Source organism: Polypterus senegalus, chromosome 5 (assembly GCF_016835505.1).
Source record: "Polypterus senegalus isolate Bchr_013 chromosome 5, ASM1683550v1, whole genome shotgun sequence".
Classification (NCBI taxonomy): Eukaryota; Metazoa; Chordata; class Cladistia; order Polypteriformes; family Polypteridae; genus Polypterus; species Polypterus senegalus.
In genome coordinates, this window is record NC_053158.1 from 145,205,762 (window position 1) to 145,225,334 (window position 19,573).

The following is a 19,573-nucleotide window of genomic DNA, read 5'->3' on the forward strand; positions in this document are numbered from 1 at the left end:
GCTGCTGCTCATACATAATGGAAATAAAAACACAATATGGCTAACAACAGAAAAATTTGTGTATCACGCAACAAGGAGTATAAAAGAAAATCATCCAAATGAATACTAAAAGTCAGGTTCTGGAACTGGTCTGTAAGCATGAAATACAGACAGCCATATGAAACTAATACCATAGGGACACGCTATACAATACTTATATTTTAAAGTGCCACTGGCTTCCTCCATGGCAGACTAATGATATCACAGCTACAAGTAGAAAGCCCTTCCATTTTCTTTGCCATGAAAATACCTGGAAACCATCCACCAATCATTTTAGTCTTATAGTGTATGCAAATACATAAACATTATAGCAGATTTCATAACATTAATGTATCTAACATAGTAAATATATCTTTGTTTTAGTGTAAGTACATTTTTTTTTACAAAATGTGGCTAGTATGTATGTGTAAGCATATACACCCTTAAACATATGCCAAATTCTTCATTGTCATTAGGTTAGCCTACTACTTACCAAATATGTAATCTCTTGGAAGCCCTCAAATCTCACTGGATAAACAGTACAAGCTAGATTACCTGCTTCACGAATTTTACTACGTTGTCTTCTGTCCTAAGCTATTTTTGTTTTTATTGACATTTGGCAGATCGCAAAATTCTAGGAAACAAGATCAGTATTCATCAAATTTATTTAAAGATTGCACAGAAAGATGACATCATTTGTGATTTAATGTTGAATATCTTACCCAATATCTAATTCACAAGTCAACTTTCTTCTCCTCTTGCTTCTACTATGCTCTACACTTATCTATCTGTGACATAGGGTGAACATTTATACCTTGATCATGGGGTCACTTAGGGATTCAGAGCTGTAACTGCATCCAACATAAGCAGTACTCTGATGGCTACAAGGCAGTGTCACTGTACTTTCGATAACTTTACATGCCACTTCCTAAATGCTCTTTGCATCCACTATTTAAGTTCCTATTAAATGTAACATGGTGACACCTACCCTGTGGCTGTTTCTTGAAGTGATCTGAAACTCACAGGCCGCGTTTCCCCTTTAATTAAGGACAAAAAGTGGCTCGGGTTAGGTGAATTGAAATTATAAATTTGCACAGTGCAAGGGCCAAGTATGGCTGTCTACAACAGTGAGCCAAGTGATGGACTAGTGTCATGCGTGACACACTGTTTTCTGCTTCCCATTATTATAATATTATGCTGGAAGGTTTAAAAAAATAAACACAAAAAGCTTTAGTTGGGCATTCTTAGTTGGTCAATGTTAGCATGTTATTTTATGAATATGTTTGAGCAAAAGGCACACAAGTCAGGAACCATCCTTAAAAAGAATTCCAAGCAAACATAAGGTACACTGACACCAGGTTAACATAGTGTCAGTAATTGAACTAATGTGCACATGTTTGGGATGTTAGGGGAGAACAAATTAAAAAGAAATACTGACATGGGGAGGTGGTGTAAACTTCACACAAGACGCTAAATGAATTCTAAACTTTTTTCTTGCTCTGTCCAAAACATATATTGAATTGATTTAAAATATAATTAAGCACTAGTGATTTGTCTGATTTCTGTTCTGGCAAGTAGAGAAAAAAAATCTAAATCTGGTAACTTTCACATGAAGAAAAATAATGTTTTGGTCCTAAAATGCAAAAGATGGAATAAAAAAGTTATTTTGCCTTTCCAATGTAAAGTACAAAAATTAAACCTTATACACCTATCCAAGGAAATAAAATAAATATATATGTAACAAAACAAGGAATGCAAAGACACAAATTATTGAATTTAACGATCCTAGTACATAATATTGCACAAACTTCAGCTTTTTGACAAGCCAGGTTCAAAGTAAGATCAATAATTTTTTGTGAAAACAACTTTGGGAGCAAAACAATAAAGTAGTGTCTCAATGGCAGCTATTCTGTAAAACACAAATTCCATACTGAAAAAATAAATCAACAAACGCCTAAAGGTAGCTTATAAATATAGGAGTAGATGGAGAGTATAATTCATTGTATGCCAAAGGGCATATCTTTATCCATTTGGGTTCTGGAACTGCTTTAAAATGACAATAGACGTGAGGTAAAGTTTAGATGCAGCAGCAACTCACTCTATATCACTCTCAAAAATTAAACTAAAGCCCCTTTCAAACCAGTACTATATTACAATCAACAACATGTTATATTTAATTTGAGGTAATCACACATGTTGGTCTTTTGCTTTAAACTGCACTTTTCAAAAGCGTATTCTAAAGTGGAAAGAATACATTGGGTAGGTTTCAAAAGCTGCTTAACTAGTACAAAGGATGCAGGACACGTGTCATAATTAATGACAAAGTCATAGTTTAAAATGTACTGAATGTCATTACTGCCATTTGTGAAATGTCCAGTCATGAATGCGGGATATGTTCTTTGATTAACTGTATGCAAAACATGCAGTATCTTTGCATGGTGGATTTACATTTGGCACACTTTCACACTTTTCTTGTCATTATTTTGGGATGTTCCTCATTGTTAGGTGGGCCAACACTCTGTCAACCTGGATAGGCACTTTTACACTATGCATAGTTAACAATCCAGGTAAGCATGTTGTAGAAATCTCTTATCTAAATAAACAAACCACAGTAAATAGCCACTGAACTTGATGCAGCTGAGGCAGAATGAGTTTTTGGCTTCCCATAAAGGGTAAAACTGGTTTTGAAAACAGATAAATGAAGGTAAACTGAAATTATTTACAGAATGCATCAAGTTTCATTTTAAACAAAATACAAGCCTGCCACACAATGAGGATAACCAAACTGGACATTATTTCCAGATCCCTAGGACTGTGTGTCAGCTGCCTCAGCCACTGTTTGGGCCGAGCTGCAGCAGTTTTCTAGATCCTCTAATTATCTTCTACATCCCAAAGACTGCACTTTAGGTTACACAATACAATAAAGTGTCACAACACTTAAATGGATTGTTAACCAACATCTTGTTGAATGATTTATTATTTGACAAAAAATAAAATTGTACAAGGGCAATACTGTTCCTGAGGATGAATCTTGTGCCCTGTTGTTCCAAGGTGGAGTTTGCATGTTCCCTTTGTATCTGCATAGGTTTTCCTCTGGTTACTCTGGCTTTCCTCTCACACTCCCATAGACATGCATGTTAGGGCTAACTGGAAACTCTTAATGGACCCAGTGTGAGTGCAAGTCTGAGAATGTGTGTGAGTGTTGGACCAGAGGTGGACTGGTACCCTGTTCAGAGCAGTTTCCTGCTTTAAACCCACAACTGGCTAACTACAGCCTTGAATTTGATTATACCCATTTTAAAATGTTATATTTTAAAAATCCATAAACATATTGTTTAAACAAAGCAAATACAGATAGCTAATTCAGTATTCTAGAACTTGTGCCTCACACATATGGACACTGGAGGAGGGTAGATCTTTAGCAGTAGGGTGGATCCCCAAACCATTTTTTGTCCCTGTTTATTTTAGAATTCCAAAAATACAGGAAGAGATGAAGAACATATGCAGATTCTACACAGATATTGAGTGGGCACAGGATTCAAGCCCAGGATACCGTATCTGTGAAGTAACAAAACTAACCACTTCACCATTGTGCTGCTGCTCATACATAATGGAAATAAAAACACAATATGGCTAACAACAGAAAAATTTGTGTATCACGCAACAAGGAGTATAAAAGAAAATCATCCAAATGAATACTAAAAGTCAGGTTCTGGAACTGGTCTGTAAGCATGAAATACAGACAGCCATATGAAACTAATACCATAGGGACACGCTATACAATACTTATATTTTAAAGTGCCACTGGCTTCCTCCATGGCAGACTAATGATATCACAGCTACAAGTAGAAAGCCCTTCCATTTTCTTTGCCATGAAAATACCTGGAAACCATCCACCAATCATTTTAGTCTTATAGTGTATGCAAATACATAAACATTATAGCAGATTTCATAACATTAATGTATCTAACATAGTAAATATATCTTTGTTTTAGTGTAAGTACATTTTTTTTTACAAAATGTGGCTAGTATGTATGTGTAAGCATATACACCCTTAAACATATGCCAAATTCTTCATTGTCATTAGGTTAGCCTACTACTTACCAAATATGTAATCTCTTGGAAGCCCTCAAATCTCACTGGATAAACAGTACAAGCTAGATTACCTGCTTCACGAATTTTACTACGTTGTCTTCTGTCCTAAGCTATTTTTGTTTTTATTGACATTTGGCAGATCGCAAAATTCTAGGAAACAAGATCAGTATTCATCAAATTTATTTAAAGATTGCACAGAAAGATGACATCATTTGTGATTTAATGTTGAATATCTTACCCAATATCTAATTCACAAGTCAACTTTCTTCTCCTCTTGCTTCTACTATGCTCTACACTTATCTATCTGTGACATAGGGTGAACATTTATACCTTGATCATGGGGCCACTTAGGGATTCAGAGCTGTAACTGCATCCAACATAAGCAGTACTCTGATGGCTACAAGGCAGTGTCACTGTACTTTCGATAACTTTACATGCCACTTCCTAAATGCCCTTTTTCATCCACTATTTAAGTTCCTATTAAATGTAACATGGTGACACCTACCCTGTGGCTGTTTCTTGAAGTGATCTGAAACTCACAGGCCGCGTTTCCCCTTTAATTAAGGACAAAAAGTGGCTCGGGTTAGGTGAATTGAAATTATAAATTTGCACAGTGCAAGGGCCAAGTATGGCTGTCTACAACAGTGAGCCAAGTGATGGACTAGTGTCATGCGTGACACACTGTTTTCTGCTTCCCATTATTATAATATTATGCTGGAAGGTTTAAAAAAATAAACACAAAAAGCTTTAGTTGGGCATTCTTAGTTGGTCAATGTTAGCATGTTATTTTATGAATATGTTTGAGCAAAAGGCACACAAGTCAGGAACCATCCTTAAAAAGAATTCCAAGCAAACATAAGGTACACTGACACCAGGTTAACATAGTGTCAGTAATTGAACTAATGTGCACATGTTTGGGATGTTAGGGAGAACAAATTAAAAGAAATACTGACATGGGAGGTGGTGTAAACTTCACACAAGACGCTAAATGAATTCTAAACTTTTTTCTTGCTCTGTCCAAAACATATATTGAATTGATTTAAAATATAATTAAGCACTAGTGATTTGTCTGATTTCTGTTCTGGCAAGTAGAGAAAAAAAATCTAAATCTGGTAACTTTCACATGAAGAAAAATAATGTTTTGGTCCTAAAATGCAAAAGATGGAATAAAAAAGTTATTTTGCCTTTCCAATGTAAAGTACAAAAATTAAACCTTATACACCTATCCAAGGAAATAAAATAAATATATATGTAACAAAACAAGGAATGCAAAGACACAAATTATTGAATTTAACGATCCTAGTACATAATATTGCACAAACTTCAGCTTTTTGACAAGCCAGGTTCAAAGTAAGATCAATAATTTTTTGTGAAAACAACTTTGGGAGCAAAACAATAAAGTAGTGTCTCAATGGCAGCTATTCTGTAAAAACACAAATTCCATACTGAAAAAATAAATCAACAAACGCCTAAAGGTAGCTTATAAATATAGGAGTAGATGGAGAGTATAATTCATTGTATGCCAAAGGGCATATCTTTATCCATTTGGGTTCTGGAACTGCTTTAAAATGACAATAGACGTGAGGTAAAGTTTAGATGCAGCAGCAACTCACTCTATATCACTCTCAAAAATTAAACTAAAGCCCCTTTCAAACCAGTACTATATTACAATCAACAACATGTTATATTTAATTTGAGGTAATCACACATGTTGGTCTTTTGCTTTAAACTGCACTTTTCAAAAGCGTATTCTAAAGTGGAAAGAATACATTGGGTAGGTTTCAAAAGCTGCTTAACTAGTACAAAGGATGCAGGACACGTGTCATAATTAATGACAAAGTCATAGTTTAAAATGTACTGAATGTCATTACTGCCATTTGTGAAATGTCCAGTCATGAATGCGGGATATGTTCTTTGATTAACTGTATGCAAAACATGCAGTATCTTTGCATGGTGGATTTACATTTGGCACACTTTCACACTTTTCTTGTCATTATTTTGGGATGTTCCTCATTGTTAGGTGGGCCAACACTCTGTCAACCTGGATAGGCACTTTTACACTATGCATAGTTAACAATCCAGGTAAGCATGTTGTAGAAATCTCTTATCTAAATAAACAAACCACAGTAAATAGCCACTGAACTTGATGCAGCTGAGGCAGAATGAGTTTTTGGCTTCCCATAAAGGGTAAAACTGGTTTTGAAAACAGATAAATGAAGGTAAACTGAAATTATTTACAGAATGCATCAAGTTTCATTTTAAACAAAATACAAGCCTGCCACACAATGAGGATAACCAAACTGGACATTATTTCCAGATCCCTAGGACTGTGTGTCAGCTGCCTCAGCCACTGTTTGGGCCGAGCTGCAGCAGTTTTCTAGATCCTCTAATTATCTTCTACATCCCAAAGACTGCACTTTAGGTTACACAATACAATAAAGTGTCACAACACTTAAATGGATTGTTAACCAACATCTTGTTGAATGATTTATTATTTGACAAAAAATAAAATTGTACAAGGGGCAATACTGTTCCTGAGGATGAATCTTGTGCCCTGTTGTTCCAAGGTGGAGTTTGCATGTTCCCTTTGTATCTGCATAGGTTTTCCTCTGGTTACTCTGGCTTTCCTCTCACACTCCCATAGACATGCATGTTAGGGCTAACTGGAAACTCTTAATGGACCCAGTGTGAGTGCAAGTCTGAGAATGTGTGTGAGTGTTGGACCAGAGGTGGACTGGTACCCTGTTCAGAGCAGTTTCCTGCTTTAAACCCACAACTGGCTAACTACAGCCTTGAATTTGATTATACCCATTTTAAAATGTTATATTTTAAAAATCCATAAACATATTGTTTAAACAAAGCAAATACAGATAGCTAATTCAGTATTCTAGAACTTGTGCCTCACACATATGGACACTGGAGGAGGGTAGATCTTTAGCAGTAGTCTGTTGATGTGGCAGATTGTCAGTCACAAAATGGCACCACTGCACTCCTTCAGGTCAATTCTAACACCACGTCACAAAGTTCTAAGCAAACCTATATGTTTGGCAAAGATCTAATGATAGTTCATAACAACTAGACTTGGAGAAAGGAAACAAGTTAATAAGCTTCAATGCCTTAACATGTGTCATACTGTCACTGTCAGTTTGTGCACTGAGAGATTACGAGCTTATGACACTCCCAAGTAAAACATGCTTTTCGAGATTCTGACGCAGTATATGTAAGGACATTTTAGCAAAGGCAGACAGAAGTAAATGAGACTGGTGTATACCTTAAGTCAAAAGACTTTGAAAAGGCTTTAAGAAAGGACTGCATAAAAAGGTTTTATTGTGGAATTATTTGTGCTTTGTTGCTACCATTATTAAGGACATTATTAAATCACCTCATAATGCAGTCACTATTTTAAAGCAATGTCAACTTTTTTTACGTTGTATTGTCTATACCAATTAAAGAAAAACTAAATTCTGATTAAAGATGAGAAGACAAGAATTGGTTTATTTAAGCAAGAAAGGAAAACATATACAGTACTGTATAATTCTTAACATATGATTCATTAAGTGTGCTACAGAGCTCAAATTCACACTGCAAATGTGCCAATGAATCCTTATTTGTGTTTAATACATGCATTTCCTTTTCTACTTTTGTCCTGATCAAACCTATAACTTGTTATGGTATCAACAGGCAAACCCGGCATAGTAAGTCATGCCTTGGTAAGACACTCTTTAGTCACTAGCAAACATAGCCCCACTGGTCCCTGTCAAAAGACAAATCTCAGGAATGGAGAAAAAAAAAAATCAAAAGAAATGTACATATATTCCATGCACTTGTTCATATTTTCTGCAATATGTTAAACTGCCTGTTTTTGGCATCACAATAGCTCTTCCTTCAGTTTCTCTGGTGCTTGGATAACACGACAGAGCCTTCACATAGTCAACTTTGAGACTTGCTTCCATTTCTCTCTTTCCCCTTTTGAGGTCTCTGCATTTGACATTGTTTGCTGTACAGGTATGTGTAAACAGCTTAATTAATGACTGGTCTGCATCAGCAAAGCACAAATAGTTCTACAATAAAACCTTCATTAACTACATCTTTTTCTGCTTGGAACCACAGCCCAGTCTGTGAAGATTTCATGTTTTCCCTGTGTTTACATTGGTTTTATTTAGAGTACTCGTTTTTCCTCTCACATCCCAAAAACATGTATGTTAGATTTCTTGACATACTTTACATATTTGTATTCTGACTCTAGCCCTTTAAAAAAAACTATAGGCAGTGACAAGGCTACAATCAATTAACACAGATCAGAGGAATTTTACATTAGACACTGATAGAATGATCAGAACACTGTGAAAATATAAAGGTTTATGTTCTAAAATGAGATGGTATAAATAAATGAGGAGACCAAATATTTGAAAACAGTAAAGTACATTGAGAGGGTTTTCTGTGTTCCGTTTAATTATATACTAGGGGGTTCCACTTTGCTCAATTTGCTTGTCAACCCTAGCAGGCCTGTGCCATGCACCAGCCACTTTGTGTTTCTGCTGCTCGCGTTGTAAAGATGGGGGCTTAATGCTCCCCAAGGAGACGTAGTTGCTCCTCCAAAACCCCCTCTTAAATGGTGATACAATGGGAAACAAATATTTTTTTTTCTACCTCCTCTTTGCCCGATCAGCTGCTGGCTTGCTGCTGCAGTCATGCCGCATAATCTGCATCTCACACGGTGCTTTGAACATTTATAAGCCTGTACAGCAACTGTCCTCCTCTTTGTCTTTTATTTCAGACCCCGGGTGTGGTTAAATCTCTTGGAAGAAAGTCTCATCTCGCGGGTCGCAAGTTCTTGCTATTTTTTACTTTATAATTTAAAAATGGAATAAGAATCTGAAAATCTAACGACATCACATTAAAGTTTGATAAATTCTGCAAAGAATGATACCAAACATATATATGTAGGTTTTAAAATAAGCCTGATTTAAAACATGACAAAAAATTGACATGAAATTGTTGCACTTTTAGGCTTAGGATTTATATGTATATAGAGTAGATTTCCATGTTTTACTTTAAAAAAATCCATTGTGGCTGATAATTAAGACAAAAAGTTTTTTATTCCAGACAGTGCCATAAAATGCAAGTAAGTTCTAAAAGCACAATTTGGTTAAAAGCTGTTTATCCCTGCCTTTTTTTCAAACAAAGCTCTTCACTCATATGGCACTTTGATACAGATTAGATTAATGTGTAAAATAAAAAAATGGATATGTTTATCTGTTTTAAAGAAAAATAAAGTACCATATCTATATGTCAAAAATTTCTGCCAGTGAATTGCTCCTAGCGAAACCATTTGAGCAACTCTGGGTCTTCTTGATAAAAGAAAGAATAGGTAACAATGAGACTAGCCAACAAATATGCAAAACCAGCCATGTCAAAACATACATCAGTGAAATGTTTGCTAGAGGGGGAAATAAGTCAAATAAATACAGTTCCATGTAAAAACAAATTGCAAGGACTGAGGTCATTAAAGGCATTAGAATGTAAGGACTTTTTAGTTTGGTAAATTCAGATGTTTAAAACTGAAAAATATACTTTTACGTATAGTTATAAAATATTTATTTTCAACCATACCCTGAATGTTAATTTATGTACAGTATATACTCATTTATGGATTTAATTTATGCCATGAAAGTATTACTAAATACAGTATGTATGTGCTATTTGCATAAATAAATTGATATTATCGTAGTTGATTACACAAACTTTCTTATAGTAAAAATGGGTAAGAATCCAAAACCTCTACTGAAAAATAAGTATCAGGAAACTAAAAATGACAAAAACGTAAATCGTGCTTCAGATGATAGGGCATGGAAAACAAGCATGCTGTTTGCGAAATTTGACAGCAGCAACCCATCATGTTGGTAGCACTAGCAAGAAAAAACTGCAATGATCAGTGGTCAGAAGAAGTCACATAAAACATGACTTGTAAATCTGAAATTTACACATTTACCCAGTATCTGCTTGAGGGTTTTCTGCAGGTACTCTTATTTTAGTCCAACAATTGCATATCCCAAAGATGCGCAGAATAAGATAACTGGTGACATGGTCCATCTGAACAAGGGTACCCTGTAAATATGTACAATGAATGAAACAATAAGACATGTTAACAAACAACATGATTGATGGAAAAGGCATTCAACATGCAATTAATTATTTTAAGTTATTGTACCATATTCCACCTAAACACATTTTAAGCAGCTGCAAATACTGTAAAAACATTTTAATGAGAAAATCCAAACACGCTGAAAACACAGCTAGCCATAGCCACTTAAGCTTGAATTTGTAACTCTCTTCGGGACTGTTAAAACAACTGAATGATATATTATAACAACATACTGCAGCATCAGTGTAAGACAGAGATGTAAATGGTGGTTCTAGAGCCTTTCTGAGAAACTAACTGCTGTCATGTAAAGGAGTTGCATGTGCTTATGATAACACACTCCAGTTAACAAGTGCACTGTTAGCATGATTCACTTGTACACACCAAGTCACAGTGAACGACTCACTTAAAATGTACCTTAACTGTATTAAAAGTTTACCTGAGCATGTCTAAAATACTGGTATTATCAAAACAGCTGTCCATCTCAGCTATATGTAAAAAGGCCAATCTATACTTTCTGCATATTGAAACACACTCAAAAGACAAAATGATATCAATGTGAATGTGTGTCTGACTGTGTGCAGGTACTACAAACAAAACATATAGATACTGTAAATGCCACCTGGGATGGATGGGTATCCCGACTAGGAGAGTGGATGGTTCCTTACCCAGATGGGAGGCTCTAAGAGGACAGACAGGCATCCCGGCCAATTAAGAGAAAGGTTCCAAATACAAAAGTGACTTCTCGGGTGAATAGAAGGACATCCCGACCAGGAAAGAGGATTCCTTGCCTGGGCAGGAAGCTGCTGGCAGATAGACAGGTGTCCCAACCAGACATATTTGTGGTACCTTCCCTGGCCAGGATAAAAGGGAATGACAGGGAAGGGCTGGCTCTAAGGGATATTCATTCCCCCAGAACACTAGATGAAAGCAGCCCTAGATAGCAGTGCCTGTTTAGACACCAGGAGGGAAGACCAGGGATTATAGTCCAGTAGAGCAGCCTTGCTGGGGTCCAAGGATGCTACAAGGGGGCACTGCAGGGAGGTGTACTACGCTGTACTTGTCATTTAAGACTTCTATACGACCCAGAAGTACTTCCATAAGGCAGGAGTCCTAGCACTGGAAGTACTCCCAGGTCTTTAATAAAAGGGACTGCACTGCCTTGTCCAGGTGAGTCAGACCTGGGTGGAAGGAAGGCAACACTCGACTGGAAGAGAGCAGTGAGGTAGACAGAGGAGAGAGATAGAGAGAGGAGAAGAAACAACTTGTTTGTGCTTGTGTTTACGAGGTATTTTTGTAATAAACACCCTTTATTTGAACCCAGAACTGTGTTAGTGTGCTCATGTTTGGGGCTCACTGTCTTCACAATGCTTTTGAGGAGGAGCAGAGACTCATGTGAGAACTGTGAAGCAATCACTACATTAGGGGAAGATCAATATTCACTTTACTGCACAAATGACAAGACTCCCAAATTAAAAATGTCAATGTGCTCCTATTTTTGAACAAAAATGTATGAAACACCTTACAGTGATGTAAAGTTACTCTTTGTGAAAATTTTTATTTAACAATAAAACAATCTGTTACACATGCATAATGAACATTAAAAAAATAACAGACATAATGCACAAATATAACCTCTACTGGAAATTATGAAATATGACCTTGTTTTTTTGTGGTACAGTAGAAGTTCATTAGTGTCAGAGTATTCAGGACTTTGGGAATTTGCAACTGCTGTGGATGTCCACAGAACTTTGATTTAAACAGATATTGAGAACAAACAACAGCAGGCTGTCAGACTTTGAACTTCTTGTAAGGGAAATGGTATAAAAATCATATGAAACCAAATGTCTTTAAGAAAAGAAAACTTTTTTTCCTGCAAAAAGAAAAAACTTCCTGAAAAAGTGCAGACCAAATGGAGAGCCTAATGTTCTTTTCACTCCCACTCTCTAGGTAGGTAGGTAAAATGCACTTTATTTGTCCCATAGGGGTAATTTAGCTTTTTACAGAAGCTCAATAAATCTACTATATATATCTATCTATCTATATCTATATATATCTATATCTATATATATCTATATATATATCTCTATATATATATATCTATATCTCTATATATATATATATATATATATATATATATATATATATATATATATATATATCTATATATATATCTATATCTATCTCTATCTCTACTCTCTCTCTATTCAGGTGACCGACTTTTAAGTTGACAACTTCTGAAGGCAATTCAATATGTAGATCAATTTGATATTTTATACAAACTCATTAAATTTGGTTATATTGCTTTTGAGCAGTATTACTTTAATACTCGGAGTTTCTGTTATTTTTGTGATAAAATTTAAACTTTTTTTCTATATTGAGGTCGCCCTTTTGAACCCCCCTGATATTTGCTACGACGATTTGTACTCCATCAACATTAATTATTTCCAGAGACATAATTTTGTCTATTTTCCAGCACATCGCACAAAAGCAAGGAGCGATGGGCACCAGAACTCTGCTCACATCATGTCACTTCGTACCGCAAGCTGCAAGTAGTAAATCTGTGATAAACAGAATACCGCTACGCTTTCCACTCATGGGACGGAAGGACAATCCCGACCGCTTTTATATAGTAAGAAAGAAGAAGAAGATAATCGCACAGTCTGGAGTAGAAAATCATCTTTTACCTGGAAAAACGAAACTACAAATCCCATCGTGCATGTGCAAAATGGACGGGCGTGTGTGAAACTCAGCGCCTGGGTAGCACTCACGGGATGGAAGAACAATCCCGACCGTTTTATATAGATAGATATATATAGATATATATATATATATATAGATATATATATATATATATAGATATATATATATAGATATATATATATATATAGATATATATATATATATATAGATATATATATATAGATATATATATATATAAAATCCTAAGCCTAAAAGTGCATTTTGTGCAGTGATTTTATGCAATGTTTTTATGTCATGCTTTAAATCGGGCTTATTTTAAAACCTACATATATATGTTTGGTATCATTCTTCTCAGAATTTCTCAAACTTTAACGTGATGTTGTTTGATTTTTCAGGTTCTTATTCCATTTTTAAATAAACCTAAAAAAATCAAGAACTTGCACGTCCCACGAGACAGACTTTGTGCCAAAAGATTTAATCACGCCGGGACCAGAAATAAAAGACAAAGAGTAAGGACAGCTGCTGTACAGTCTTTTAAATGTTCAAAGTGCCATGTGAGATGCAGATCACATGGCACGGTAGCAACAGCAAACCAGCAGCTGATCGATCAAAGAGGAGGGAAAAAAAAAAAAAAAACTTTATTTGCTTCCCATTGTATCACCGTTTAAGAGGGGGTTTTGGAGGAGCGATCGTGTCTCCTTGGGGTGCGTTTAGCCCCCCTCTTCAAAACACGAGTGTCAGGAACGCAAAGTGGCTGGGGTGTAGCATCAGGCCAGGCGGATTGGTGAGCAGAGGGAAAACCCCTTAGTAAATACATATTATACAAACAATAAAAACTCACTTAAATACACATTTGAATTACAAAAAACTTAGGCATTATAAAGTTGTATTGTGATAGATAGAAAGTAGCCCAAGAAGCTTTTTGTGACACTGTTCTGCTGAATAATTTGTTTTCTGAAAGTACTTAATGATAAGTTGTCAGAAAGAAGATGTGCAGCACTGTTCATAAGGACACTCAGTTTTGTTTTCATTCTCTCCTTCAGTACCAACTCCAGTTGAAAGTTCACCCCATAACTGAGCCTGCCTTTTAAATTAGATTGTTGATTGGAGGGGCACTTCTTGAAGTGTTACTGGCCCAGCACACCACGGTGTAGGAAATCACATTAACGTAAGGGAAGTTTTCTAATAAAAAGAGTTTGTTCTGCTCTTTCTTATAGTTCCTCTGTGTTATGAGAACAGTTCAGCCTTGATGAGGACCGAACCCCCACCCCCCCCCCGATCTTGTAGCAGATCTACTCCCTAAATAGGGACTGGTCATAAAGGCTCTGTAGTGCAGTGAAAGTCAATAACCAGTTCATTGGTTTTGCTGATGATAAGCTGCAGACAATTCCCCATATGACTCGCACATCATTTCCCAGTAGTAGTAGCTCAGAGAATTTTAGCAACATCACTGCTTATAAAGCTATAAATTAGTGCTCAGTGAAACCTATTAAAAGGTATTATCTGAGAGGTTTGGTTTTCTTCTAACTTTTCAAGAAAGATAACTTATTTTTGTTCATTTAAACAGATAAAACATTTTGAAATCTCTGCATTTTTTTCAATAACTCTGTATAAAAACAAAGACCTACCTGTACATTACTATAAAACATTCTCAAACTCACTTAATCCATATCAGAGTCTGAGATCCTTAGCCTTTCCCAGCAGGTGCAACCATAAATGATGGGATACTTGAAGGCAGAGACAATGTACAATACACCATATGGGGCTTAAAAAGCCAATTAAAGCATACTCTTTTCTAATGTCACAGTGAAACAGAGGTACCCAACAAAAAAAAATCACGAAAAGAGCATGAGAACCACAGTAACTGCTGTTCAAAAAAGCTTCACATACAGTAGGTATACAAATATATAATGTTTATCTAGAAGCAAGGAAATGTACTACATTTAAGAGGCCAATTGTGATAGACTGGTATGTTTTAGCATGCAGCTTATTTTTCACTTGTCATTCCTATTTTTTCAGTGAACTACAACTTCATTCATATTCGCATGATTAGGAAGTAGGCAGATACAATAAAACAACAGTTTTTGCACACCTTATGGTGCTATGCAGATCAGTGTGGCATTTAATATGGTACTGTGTGTCTTTTTAGAAAAAGTGTAATTTTGCTTGACTTCTCACTAGAAAAGAAAGAAAATAAGTACTGTATGTAAGAAAGGAAGCTGCTTGACATCCATGATGGCAAACAATTATTGGTAGATGGAAGAGGGATACAGTACAAAAATTATTAAAAGAAGAATGAAAAGCAAAGGCTTAAAAACTATACACACACACAATTTTATAATGTGCGACTTGCATTAACACCTGCAAATTGCACTTCCTGCTAAATTCACCTCCAAATTCTATCATTCATTTTTCAGCAACAGAAACTTAATTCTGCAGATGTGTGTGCAAACAAATTTAATGTTAAAAGTAGCAGCACATACCAAAGAAAAAGGCAAGTAAAAACTGGCCCAGAGTACAACATTGAAATGACAAGGTCACCATCGACTGATGAGACCACAAGACCCACAGTACCAACATTGCCATGAGATCTTTGTTCATGGCTAGATAGTAATGTAATAATTACTGTATGTGTGTGTCTCTCATTCTGAGTCTCATCTTATGATGTACTTGCTAAATGAAAGTAATTCTGAGTATGAATCACAGAACACCCTGTGAGCATTACAGGAGTAAACAGACTTCTCTTAAGACATCCCCTTCATTTCTACATTAAACATCACAAGCCAAAAACAAAACGTATTTTCTCAAATAAATAAGTGATTCAAACTATTGTACTGTAATGGCTCCTAGGTTTAAAACTTGCTTATTCCCTGTAATGAACCATTAACCTTAAAGTACGAACAATGGTGTGCAAGTTGATATTATAAAGCTTTGGAAAATTGAATGTCAATTTAAACTAAAGCAGACAGACAGACAGGAAGACAGAATCAGCCAATTATATATGCGCATTCTTCAGTCAGTCATATAGGAAGATGTTAAAAACTGAATAGTAACAGATCAGTACCATGCTGGCTAGCATTTGGGGGCCTGAGAGCTTACTACTGTGATCCTCACAAGACGTGGTCCGAATTCTGGCCCAGTCATCTTTTATCTGAAATTTACACTTCTACCTTGGCTCTGCTTAGGGTTTATCTGCAGAAAGTTTATTTTAGTTTGACAGATGCATATCTCAAAGATGTTCAGTTTAAGGTAGTCATTGACTTTGCCTCGTCCAAGTTAAAGCACCCTTTAAAAGACTGACACCATGTTCATGTCCTGGTTCCAGCTCTCCTATTGATCCTGCTGAAACAGCCTCCATCACTGTGCAGGTTCAAAAACAGATACAGCTGACATATGATGAGAAAGTGTCTCAGCTAATAGTAAGAATGCATTTTTACTCAGCTGGAGTCTACCCCCAACTTTTTATCTCCAAAAGGTATGTTTTTTGACATTTACTGTATTTTAATGGCATTTGCAATGTATTCCCAGATGTTTTCTTTTTATTTTAATAATAAATATAAAATTACTGTCAAGGATAACAATGTACAGACAGCCCTGGTAAAAACATGTTTTAAACAGATATCAGTTATGTGGATAATCTGCTCATTACTGGAGTAGCACAAGGAAGCCTGATGATGCAAACCAAAACTAAATAACTAACTAAAAGGGGAAAAAATCCACAAGTATGTCATTAAACAATCAAAATATAGCACAGTATACACACACATACATACATACATACATACATACACACACACACACACATACATACATACATACATATATATATATATATATATATATATATATATATATCATATATATACATATATACACATATATATATATATATATATATACACATATATATATATATACATATATACATATATATATACATACATACACATACATACATACATATACACAGAGAGACAGTTATATATACACACACATGCACAGTATATACATACTGTATATTATATATAGTATTAATATATATTAATAGCAATTGCAGTTTTTATTACCGTTTATAAACATGGATGAAACCATTAAGGTGCTATGATAAAATGAATCTGTGTTATGCCAGCGAGTTATAGCTGGGTGGTATGGTGACGCAGAGTGTTACTGCCTAACAATTCCTGGTAACCCTGTTCCTTACATTCTTGAAAATTCTGTGCAATTTGATTTTTTTTTTCTTTCATGAATAGCTACACTGTCCGATCCCATTCATTGATTATCGGTTTCTGCAAGTATCTTTCCTCATATGGGCAAACTGAATCGAAATTTAACCAAGACCTGCAACCAAAATGAAGGCGGCCATTCAGTGCAAATAGAGGAGTAAACCAACACCGTTATTTCACTGGGTGTAAGATGCACACGAATGAATGTTAAGTGCACCCTGTTACGGTCGATTTGCTCCGCCAAAAGTGACCTATGGATGTTTAGAGTTCAAATCACACTTGTGTGCGGTCTGATAAAATCCTACTGTACATCTCTAAGTGTTAGAAATTGGCAACTACCGCGCAATTTTTGGGAGATCTCGGCATCACTCAGCCCAACCCACAAAACTGCAGGAGTGTTATCGACGGTTAAAAAGGAGAGGCGAAAGACAAAACAAGAAAATATTTACGCTGGAACGATTGCTACATAAAATAAAACGTGATCAGGTATTCAAAATTAACCAATTCGCTTGCTTACTTGTAACCCAAAAAAGAAAGTAAAGTAGTTGTTATGTTAAATTTGTAGTAGACATTATAGTCATGCTTTTGTGAGTATGCGGGCGTCTTTGTCTTACCTTTGTGACCACGTTTTGCACCAGTCCTGTATGAAGCGTATAGTTCCACTCCGTACAGCTGCACGGGTTGTTCAGTTCATCTTCGCTGTGGTTGGCTTTAAAGTACTGCGTGGTGCCAACGCCGTCAGTAGCGATCGGCGGTGAAACTGCGCTTTCAGTCACATTGTTCTTGATCGGTGTATTATATTTACAAACATAATCAGGTTGTGCTAATAAAAAATTATCCGAAAACTGGCTAAAGCAAATAAAAAGGGCGGGGATCCAGGTCAGTAGGATCAGTTGTTTTTGAAATTTCCCCAGTCCTCCTAGGAAAGGCAGGACAGAACCGTCAAAATCCCGAAGTACCGCCGGCGAAGCTGCCTCACTGGAAACATAGCCGTTTTCGGGGTGATGGTCGTCCGTGCTAAGCCTGTTCCCAGCCATTGTGTCGGGTGTACTGTCCTTCTGAATGTCGCACCGTCGTATAGAAGCGAAAATCCAGGAAGACAAGCAGTTACGTGGAATTCACATTCAACATAACCACTCTGGAGCGGTAACAATAGCAATGGGTAGTGCTGAATCGTCTTCAAATTGACAAAAGTTCACGCGGTACGAAACACCACTTAAGAATGGGTTTCACTGATAAAATGCTGATTTGCGACCGAAACCAAAGAGTGTTCCTCTGTCATCCCCGCGGTGAGTGTTAAAGCCCCCGTTTTAATGACAGGTATTCTTTCAGCGAAAGGGAAACAGTCGCCAAGAATTCTGACAAACCGGTCTGGGCATTCTTTCCGGAAGAACCAAATCCCGAAGCTTCAAACCCGGCCCCTTTCCAGTATGAGCTACAGGTAACACACCTGTCCGCGTTGGGACCTTTTAGCGGCTCGTTCAGCATCCTTGGTGGGGGTTGAGGTATTCTACATACCATCACATCCGGGATCGTGGACCTCGGAGGCGATCCACGCATTTTTCTTCAGCCGCAGCCGGCATGTTTACAAACGCATGACTAGGTGCAGATTGTTGCTCAGACCACAGCAAAAGATCTCTCTCTCTCTCTCTCTCTCTCGCTCGCTCACATGCCCTCGCTCCCGCCCTCTTGAGTCAGGAGGCTCTGCGATTGGAAAGGGCGCTCCCAGTGCGGACGGCAATATCAGCGAACTGCACTCGATTGGGTGGTACTGTTAGAAAACCAACAAAAGCAGCTTGCCGCATGGGTGCATGCGATCTGTGTCTTCATAGAGAGCATGTGGAAAGTAAACAGTTTATTGCAGGGAAAGAGCACGTTTAAAACATGGGAACCATTACAATAGTTTGAGTCGTTTATTTATTTGGGGTCACATTACTTGTTTGTTTATTTGGCTTATGATTTTAATGGTAATTCAAGCACTGTACTCCTGTAGTACTAACTAGATGTTCTGCTATTCGTATTTAGAATTACATTATTTTAGCAAGTAGATGATAAGAGTAAACCGATAACGTCAGAAACATATAATAATTACATTACTGTCTTGCCATTAACACAGATCTCATGACAGCGTTGGTATTGTGGATCTGCTTGTGTCATCAGATGATGGTGACTTTGTCTTTTCAATGCAGCCCTCTAGGCTATTTATTTATTGTTATTTTTAAATAAATTTATTTATTTAACTTATGTGTTGCTAAAATATTTAGACAATAGTGTACTGTTATACGTCTAATATGTTGTTCTTCTTGTTCAGGGGATGCACTTGCAAATCTGCTTAATCATGTTTTTCTTGCTGGAAAATTTACATGAATTTTAAAGGTATAATTTGGCAATA

General features: G+C 36.4%; 1 protein-coding gene across 1 annotated transcript in view; it reads right to left on the reverse strand.

Annotated features, from left to right (window-relative positions):
• Positions 1 to 18,847, reverse strand: part of LOC120529556 (solute carrier family 22 member 23) — a 218,734-nt gene extending 199,887 nt beyond the window's left edge. The window contains exon 1 of the mRNA XM_039753451.1: positions 17,796 to 18,847. Coding sequence (XP_039609385.1) covers positions 17,796 to 18,218 — 423 coding nt within the window. The 5' untranslated portion in view covers positions 18,219 to 18,847. The remainder of the gene's footprint in view (positions 1 to 17,795) is intronic.
• Between the last annotated feature and the right edge of the window lie 726 nt (positions 18,848 to 19,573).